General features: G+C 47.8%; 1 protein-coding gene across 1 annotated transcript; it reads left to right on the top strand.

Annotated features, from left to right (window-relative positions):
* The first annotated feature begins 1127 nt into the window (after positions 1-1127).
* LOC104686752 (translation initiation factor IF-2) lies at positions 1128-6110 on the top strand. Its single transcript, XM_039566980.1, has 3 exons — positions 1128-1199; positions 2314-2917; positions 3235-6110. The coding sequence occupies exons 1-3, from the start codon at positions 1128-1130 to the stop codon at positions 3435-3437; spliced, it is 879 nt and encodes a 292-aa protein (XP_039422914.1). The 3' UTR covers positions 3438-6110.
* The last annotated feature ends 3729 nt before the right edge of the window (positions 6111-9839 follow it).

Below are 9839 nucleotides of genomic sequence, written 5' to 3'. Positions count from 1 at the left end.
ATTACCTTGTATCCTTTATTACCTATTACCCGATTTTTATTACCTTTATCACTATTTTAAAATAAAACAAAGAAAATAAATGAATGCCCTCAACTTGACTATCCCACTGGTTTGTGCCCAGCTGTCCTGATAGGAAAGTCTCTTCCACGTATGCCCAAAAGAAGGGACCATCTCTTCGTGTGACTGCAGGGGTATAGCGAAAAGCTGCCTTTAAAGTTATCTGCCTTCAGGGTGAGGAAGTGTTGCTGAGCAGGACAGGATTGAGGTTAATTTGGTTTTGGCCTCGCTGGAGGAAAAGTAATTTAAATAATTTGCCCATGTATTTGGTCTGTCTGCAGATTCACAAAGCAGAACAAGCCACAGGCTATACCTGGCTCTGTCCAAACATGCAAAACAAATGAGCCAAGTCACACACATGTGCCAGCAGCTCAAGAGACCAGTGTGACCTCATAGCTTGAGTTTGTGGGCACTTTCCCCTGCACTGGGCACTGCTGAGCACTGAGTGGGGCAGGAGGGTCATGTGGGGGTCTCAGTAAGGGCTCCAGCCCCCTGTGCTGACATTCTGGAGAGGCTGCCATGATTTGTGGAGCAGCTGTCAGACTGTGGTGTGAGATGCAGCCCCGGGCATCACATGCTGCAGACCACCACACCTCTGCCCCAAGGGATGACGTGTCATGCAGACATCCTCCTGACCTGTTTACCTGCCTTCCCACCACCTAAAACCCAATAAACTTGTTTTGAAGAAACAGTTTCTTATGTAACAGGAATGACTGTCAAAGGCCAGCCCTGCCTGAATAGGGCTGAGTTACTAACAGGCACATTCATACAGCCAAAGAGACCCTAAACACATCGGGTCAAGGAAATAAGCCTACATGCCATATAGGTTATATACCAGCTGAGAGACAAAGGCAATACATTCTCAAAAACGTGAGAAACTTCTCTGTGGCCAACCTAAGCTGCTCTGACATGAGGTCACAATCTGGCAGGGTGTGCTGTGTGGTGCTGAGAGAGGTGGTCCACTGTTTCGGGAATGGCCTTGCAAAAGCCTCATCCAGCTATAACTTTCATTTAGCCATCTTGCTCTGAGAAATGCCCTGTCCGTGAGCTGGCACCACTGCCCCTCCTACATGCCAGCCCTGCAGCACCACTGTCCCAGCTGCCTCCTGTCGGGCACCGAGGGGGCTGAGGTTTCCTACACAGTGAGAGAAATCAGCCGTGTTTAAGCATGCCATCATTCTGGGACATAGCAAGGAAAAGGGTATCTGCACTGAGCCGGTGAGTGATTCCCCTTTTAATGGAACTTCAAAGTCACCAGCATTTCCAGACACTTAATTTCAGAGGCTCCTACCCCATAGAATGGAGCTTCTCAACATGCTCTTGTGGGTCTGTATTACACTATGACATCTTAAGTTGTGTTTTGATGGGAGAGGTAGTAATTTAGTGACTTTCAGACACAAGTCAGTTCGTTGTTATGTCTGACCCATCTGTGTTTTCTTTACATCAAGCAGTTTTCATTTTCCCCTAAAAGCAGAAGTCCATGCCATGTGTCACAACATGAAGTATCAACTCTCTCTGAGACAGGAGGCAGAGGAGCGATCCATTTATCACTGGCAACTCTCCCAACATTGTGCAACAATCACAAAAACATGAGCATGACTTTGTTCCAGCTCTTGTTTCTTGCAAAAAGCACTGTCTAAAATTACAGCAAGCACAGGTAAGTGTGCCCTGGCATGTGTCAGCCAGAGCCATGCTGAGCAGGCATTACACTGCCACAGGGAAGAACCAGCAGTGGGATGGTGGCCCCAAGTTGCCCAGGGCTGGTTTGAGGGCAAGGTCACCTTGAATAGAAAGAAGGTTTAGAGAATTGGGGTTGCTCGGCCTGATGAAAGGAGGCTCCAGCCTTCCAGTACCTGAATGGGCCTATAAGAAAGATTGGGACAGACTTTTTAGAGGGGCCTTTTGCAACAGGACAAAGGGAATGATTTAAACTAAAGGTGCATTAATTAGATTAGCTATAAGGAAGAAGCTTTTTATTTGTATGGCGAAATACTGGCACAGGTTGCCCAGAGAGGTGGTGGATGTTCCATCCTGGGAAACATCCAAGGTCAGGTTGGGTGGGACTCAGAGCAAGCTAATCTAGTTTAAGATCCTTCTGTCTTTGTGGCTACAACCAGCAAAAAAAAGTGGCTGGTCTAGATGACCTTCAAGAGGTGCCTTCCAAATCAAACTATTCTATGCTTCTGTGATAATAACACACCCTATCCCTTTCTTCTGCTTGCCCAAGCACTCGCCACCCCTCCACTTCTTCCTCAGCATGATCGAAAACCTGTCCACCTCTCCTGGACCACCACCACCAAAAGCACAGCCCATCCTCCCATCTCCTCCTGCCCCGCACACCGCATCCCTCCAGCCCTTTCCGCGCCGGCAGCGCAGGCGCTTCCCGGCCGGGGCTCCGCGTCGCCCGGGCACGCCACCGCCTGCCCGCCGGCCGCGGGGGGCGGGATCCCCGCGCCTTTTCGCTACGTCAGGACCGGGGAAACCCCCGCCGGCCGGCAGCCGCCTTTTAGCGCCGCGCTCCGCCTCCGTGCCGGCAGAGCGCTGCTGCCACCGACGCGAGAGCACCCTGAGCGCTCCGTGCCGAGCCGAGCCGAGCCGAACCTGGGCGCTCTGTGCCCCGCCGAACCGAGCCTGGGCGCTCCGTGCCCCGCAGCTCCGTGCCCCGCCGAGCCGATCCTGGGCGCTCCGTGCCCCGCAGCCCAGTGCCCCGCCGAGCCGATCCTGGGCGCTCCGTGCCCCGCAGCTCCGTGCTCCGCCGAGCCGATCCTGGGCGCTCCGTGCCCCGCCGAGCCGGGCCCCGCCGCCGCGAGGATGCCTGGTCGGACCCTGCGCAAAGCCGCGCCTCCTGCCGCTCCTGCAGGTACCGGAGGGTGAAGGAACGGGGGAGACGGGACGGGAAGGGACGGAAGAGGGACACACCGTGCTGCGCCCGGGCGCTGCTGGCCGGCTCCAGCAGCGCGCGATGGGGGGAGCGCCCGGCGCGGCTGCGGGCGCCCGTGTGGAGGCGGGAGCGATGCAGCTGCTGCCCCCAGCGAGTGGCGGGGAGAAACGGTGCGGGATGGGGTGTGCTTCACGTTGAGGAAAAAGTAAAATATTGAAGTACCGTAGTACCGTAGTACCGTAGCACCGTAGTACATGAGGATCTCATGAAAGCGATAACCACACGCGTTTCCGCAGGGCGCGAGGCGGCGGCGGAGGAGTGCGCCCTGGAGCTGGCCCGCATCGGCGACAGGTGGGACCTGCGGCAGAGGATCCTGAACCTGCTCGCCAAGTTGTTCTGCCCCGGAACGTGGGCTGCCCACGGACACGCCGAGGGGAACGGAGGAGAATCTTGGCTTTGTGGGTTTGGAAGAAGAGGCTCCACTGACAGTGGGAGATGAAGAAACCTCAAATCTGGTTGCATTGTATTGAGCTGCCCGTAGCCGCTGGAGGATGGCTATCACATGATTTGTCTGAAGAATGTTACAGCAATATTGGCGTATGAATGCCAGGTGGGAAATAAAGATAACGACGGGCAGAGCCTCTCAACCGTGCAGCAGTGACTTAGGGCAAGCCGGTGACATGGGGAGATTTGGGGCAAGACTGAACTTGTCCTTCACCATGGTCTGAGAAGACTTTCAGGAATGCGGTTACCCCAGTCACCCTCTGGTCCTCATGTCCCATAACCCTGTTTCACCAAGGAGTTCGGGCCACCTCCTGGATGAAGCCAAAAAAAGTGTCAGTGTGTTGGAACTTGGGATCACATACCACACAGGAAAAGCCAGTTGCTGGATTTTTGACTGCTCCTCTTTTCTAAAGCATGGATCCTGCTGGACAGCGATCTGGTGGCGGGACGTAAAATTTATTAAAGTAAACCACTATCTTTATTGAAAAGTTCTTTGTTGCAGGATGTTGCTTTGCAGACTAAAAGTTGTAATTCTATGAATTAACACAGTGTTGCATAGTTCTAGCCTATATAAATATATAGTATAAGTTTACATATATATATATATATATAGTATACGTAAAATATAAACGTGTGCACCGCTAGTGTATGTCATGAGTATTTAACAGAACTATTAATCGAAAGCTGTTTGTTTAGTCTCAAAACACAGTACGAAAAAATGTTCAAAACATGACAAAACTCAATATAAAAAGGTATATAAACAAAAAAAACCTATAATATTTTCTGATGATAAAGGAAATAAATCATGCTTCAGAGAGGGAAGCATATTTTAGCATTATATAAGACATATATCTGAATATATATTACACAAACACAGATATTGAGGTAATTGTGGTGGAAGGATTCTTTCAATATTACAAAGAATTTCTTGATAACGGTACAGTTCTGCTGTGTCTTTATAAGTAACAAAATAGCTTCAATAGAAGTAGATCTTAAAGTCGAATCTCAAGTTTTGTTGAGAATGTTATTTATTCAAAGAAAGCAACTACCTCTCTTTGAAGAAATAATATCAATAGAATTGAGTGTTACAGCGGTACGAGAAAGTAGCCTTATGATTGCTAAATTATACTTTCAGGCAGAGGTTCTTCCCTTGTACTTTATTTCCATTTCATTTCATGGCCTCCTCATTTCAGTTCCAGAATGGTGAAGCTGCTGCAGCACATCCAGTGGATGGTGATGCACCATCACCACTGAGGAGTTACATGGGTGTAACCCATCTCACTGAGGGGATATTACCTTGGCTGGCTTCAGAGGACCTGAATTAAACATGTTGGTTGCAGTCAAGGCAAACAGTAACTCTACTAGTCAATTCATGTCAGGCTCCATCCTAAACAGTATTTTTCCTGGGTCCAAGATAGCAAAAAAAGGACTGAAGCTGATCCTGTTTCATAGCTACCTCTAGGGTCACTGGTCAGAGTTCCTTCTCTTAACTTGTCTATAAATACATTTGCATTTTATAAGACTGTATAGTTACACTTTCTGTTATTTGTGTCTATTCAAATTTTGTCTTCTCCTTTCTTGTGGTGGATTCCTGTTTGTATTTATAGTTTATTTTTCTGTTATCTCTTCTTAATCTGCCTTTGCAAAATTATCATTACGTAACTCTGGTCACTCTCACAACCAACCGTGTAGGGGATTTACATATTGACACTGACTTCTGTCACTGAGCAGAAGCTGACTGACTTTCCCTTCTTTCCACATGGAAGACTTAACCCCATCCATCCCAGTGGTTTTACCGGGAGCTTTGCTGTTGGCTTGAGCCACATGCATGGTTCCCTTCCCCTCTAAGCTAGCTAGTACCTTTTCAGGGAGAACACAATATTTCAAGAATAGTTGTTATTTATCTTAGTACTGCATAGCAGTGTGTTTCGCTGACATGTACATAGGTCAGTTTTTCAGGTACTAAAAAGTAAATGCAAAGAGTTTCAGATCAGCAGAACACCAGCTCCCAGGCTAAACTTCATCAAAGGCAGCTCCAGCTTCATAAGAAGGGTTGCTATTGTATGTCCTGCAGTTGGTGGAATCTTCATCAAGGACACTGAAAAATGACCATGCCTGTCTGGAACTCTCAGGAAAATTCAGCATTAGCAGTCACATTAGTAGCTGAAAAGTATGTGAATAAAACTGTTCTGTTCAATGTATGCTGCTTGGAAATTCAACAGGAAATAAGGTGTGGATTTGTAGAGCCCACCCAGTTCTTCAGGATGTAGCACATATGAATATTACAAAAAAAAAAGTATACTCATAAATGCATTGTCATGGGGATATCCAAGTTTAGTGTTAGCACACTATTTGTCTGCCTAGAAATGCAAAGACTATTTGCTTTTTTTGCAATGTTTTAGGTGTTTCGGTGCATTGTTAAGAATGGTAGTGTTCAACTGGAACTCAGGAAAAAGACACAGATGCAAGAGGTCAGTGCCAGTACATGACCAAGCACTTGCTGATGTTCACCCTAGATTTGTTGCTTCTGGGAAGGATCTACTTTATGACTTTATCAATGTGAGTTTGTTTTCCTTAAGGCCTGTTCTGGATGTGTGCCAGATGTGTTGCTGTATGCCTCATGCACGTATGTCTTGAATTCTTGCTAAGATAATAAATACAAAGTGTTTACAAGAAAAATGAGTTACAAAGGTTGCTGTAACTCGAGTTTTCTTTTGTGGACTGTAAATGTATGATTATATTATGCAAATTCCTTCCATGCTTCCATGTCAGCAGGGCAAAACCACCAGGGCAAGAGTAGAGTGCCAGCAGGTTTGCTTTTGGAGATTAGGCTTTGACTTCTGCCTTTAAGATGAACTAGGCATAACCATGACCTTGAACTTCGAAATGAGACACCTATTCTGGTATTTTTTGTTAATTACTGGCGGCGGAATATTTGGGTGATATTGGGGGTCCATTATTTCTGCCAGAGTAGCTGCAGCTTTGAAAAGGAGTGTCCCTAGTAAAGGACAGACATCCAAGTTTAGGGGTTTGTCTAAGATGCAGGCAGAAAGGGATACAGTGTTTTGTCAGGCAAATTTTTACTTCCTCCAAAGTTTGAAGCTGGAGTTCTGGAAGAGTGGGAAATGATGCTGCTTAGCACAAGGGGAATACCAGAGGGATAGTGCAGAGCACATTCTTCTTCCCTAAATCTGGGACCCAAAGATGTGTCTGTGCAGAGCAGAGCCTGAGGTCCTCACCTGCTATGCCAAGCACATCAGCAGCTGACTCACTGCGCTGCTTTTCCCCAGCTTCACAGGCAGGGAGCACCATGCCTGTGGCTCATATTCCCAGTGCAAGGAGGACTAAGATCTTCTGGGCCAAAGGCTCCTGTTTCTAACAACCAGAAAAAAACCCAAAGAGACGCAACTCTTTGTTCTTCTCCACTTAGTCACCAGCAGAAGCCTGGAAGATTTTTACTTTGGAGGGCATCGGTGAAGTGGTCCTGAGAAGGCCCATCAGCCTGGTGAAAAGTACTACCACAGCTACTGCACAGAGATCTGGTTTTGTAAAGCTTCAGCAGCAAATCATACTAGTGTGACTCATCAGACTTGTGAAAACATCCAGACATTCTCACCTGCTTCCCCCTGGAGTCTGGCCTCTCTCCAGCCCTCCAGAGCGGTGTCCAGTCACCTACGTAGCATAATGCTTGTGACCTGCTCCTCCCTAAAGGGCAGGAGAAAAAAAAAATCCTATCACTGGGGCATGGCATTGCAATCTGAATGCACTTGACTCACCCACAAGCACCTGATACCAAAAACCCACAACAAACCCACCTGTTGAAGAAAACTGACAGAGTTGCCACCCTGGAATGCTCTCCATTTAGCACAGCACCTGGCTGGACAACAAGTGCAGCCCTGGGTCATGTTTGCACTGCGGTCCCCTAGGTGAAGACCAGCCTGGCCCCCTCAGCCAGCTCATGCCTTCACACCTGAGACCGGATGCACAAGTGGAATTTCTCAAACGAAGCGCCAGACAAGGAGATACTTCCTTCCTCTTCCCCTCATGGGATGTTTTTATAAATCAACTGAAAAACAATGTCTCATATGCTGGTCATTATTTTTAGCACACACTGCTAGATGGGACTAACTTTTATCACTTTCCTCCCATTAACACAAGAGGGTGTGAGGGCATTATGTGCATCCATGGAGGCGTAAGGAGGTCAGACAGGAAGGGCTGGGGATATGATGTGTTGCCTTTCAGTCTGTCAGGGTGTCCCCTGAAGCAGGGGACTGTCTGATGGTGGGACCGTCAGTGAGCAATAGTCCCAAAAGCTATTACAGCTGTAAACAAGGGTCCTCACCCAAGTGCGTCAGGACATTGTCTGGCCCACGTAACAAACGGGCCACACCAAGGCTGCCCTGCCTTCTCACGCATGGGCTCTTTGCAATGCAATTCTCACCAGCCTTCTGAAAGCGTGGAGGTTGGTGTCACTCCTTTAGCAACAGGAGATATCCCATGAAATAGCAGTGACTGGAAATGAAACAGTTTCAGCTATTTCATCTTCAGCCATTTCATCTTTGGTGGCTTTCGTGTCATTCCCTCCTGCCCATGAAAGGATGGTGGGAGCACCACTAGGCTCAGAGGCTCAGCTCCTCCATGCCATGGTCATCACTTGAAGGGGCAAGGCACCTTTTTGTAGTGGACAGGCCAGCTTGAAAAAACAATTACTTTCAGCAGCACCAAATAAGACCAATCCTAGGATGCTGGCACTTCCTCCCTCAGCTCCTGGGGCCTAGCTGGGATCACAGCCCCCTACTGCACGGCAGAAATTCAAGCAGCATTCTGCTTCCACCTTCTCCTTCGTGCTCCTGACAGGGATGTGACAAAGCCGCAACAAAGGCAGGAGGCCACAGTCATGTCTACCCTGCTCAGGATCAGGAATTAGGGAGGCAGTTTTCTGACAAGAGCAGCTGGACATTGGACATTCCCCAGCACCACCATAGCGCATCAAGGAAATGGCTTTGGTATGTAGGGAAAAATCCAAGGAATTTCAGCACCAGGTAACTTGTTTGCTCAGGGCAACGGTATCAGACTGATTCAGCTGCACAGAGGGGTGAGGCCTGCACATATGGAACTATCGGTGGAAAGGCAGGAAGTTCTGGGTTTAGTGTTGACTAACTTCAGAAAATACCCTGACTGACAGAAAATATCCTTCTGGTCACAGCTTTACACACTATGGGATGGAAGGGCAACTCCTTGTTTTAGGGAATGATGTATACTTGCATCAAAGGTTCCTTCATATGATCATTAAAAGTGAAGGATTTTTTAAAAAGGAAAACAACTTAATTATTGCAGTCACTATTAATTTGTGAAGTTTTTAGCTGGGTCAAGTGCTTTAATAAACACAGCTACATGAAAGAGGAAGTCATGTCTGGATTTCCCTATAAACAGAGTCCAAAACAGGCTTACTAAAGGCTGATTGAGACAGTCTGGTAACATCCATGCATCTACTGTTATGAGGCTGCTGGACACAGGAAGGAGGTACTGCAAAAGCAGTTACACAACCCAGTATTGCATAGAAAGGAAAATATCAAGCACCCAAATGCTGGACCAAAAATCTCCCAGCACCAGTCAAGGGCCAGGGACTGGTAGCACAGAGGCAGCAGGGTGGACATGTCCCCCCTGCAGCCATGGCTGGCTCTGTGGCTGACCCTGCATGGCCATGGGCACCAGGAAGTGCAGCCCAGGGCTGTGGTCTGGGAAGGTTTGACTTCCTCTTGTCATTGCAGTGATGTGCTACCCTGTGGCATCACCTCCCTCTGTTCATGAGTGTTATACCCAGCCAGCACCTGCCCTGCTCCTGGGTGGCCTGTGGGAACCTTCTCTCTCCCCAAGGGCTCTCCTTCATAGCATCCCTGCGAGGGGACAGTGACCTTTAGCCTCTGGTCAAATGTGGTAAAGTGGCATTTTTGATACATTCCTGGAAACAGAGATGAAGGAACAGACACACCAGAATCACAGACCCTATTCAGACAGCATTCAGTGATGCCAACAGGGAGCAGAAGAGCAGCAAAGCTGTAAAAAAATGAGAAATGAAATGGAACTTTTTAGGTAGAATCACATTTCAAATTCCTCATTTGCCCATGCCCTAAGGCTTTCACAACTGAGAGAATAAAAATTTTCTAGTACTTCACATGTCTTGGTGGATAAATGAAGTCACATGTACTAATCCATTTACAGATTAACTTCATTGTGTCTTCTTGCTTTTGTATTCCTCTTAGCTACTGACTGTGGCAATTAAGATTTCAATTAAAGATATTCAAGACTAATCTTACAAGAGCCATGCTGCTTGGAGGTTTGAGCCCTGCTGACCCCACCTCAGCCCACATGTTGGAGAAATCAGAAGAAGAGACAG

Source organism: Corvus cornix, chromosome Z, assembly GCF_000738735.6.
Source record: "Corvus cornix cornix isolate S_Up_H32 chromosome Z, ASM73873v5, whole genome shotgun sequence".
Lineage (NCBI taxonomy): Eukaryota > Metazoa > Chordata > Aves > Passeriformes > Corvidae > Corvus > Corvus cornix.
This window is presented reverse-complemented; position numbering and strand designations above follow the sequence as displayed.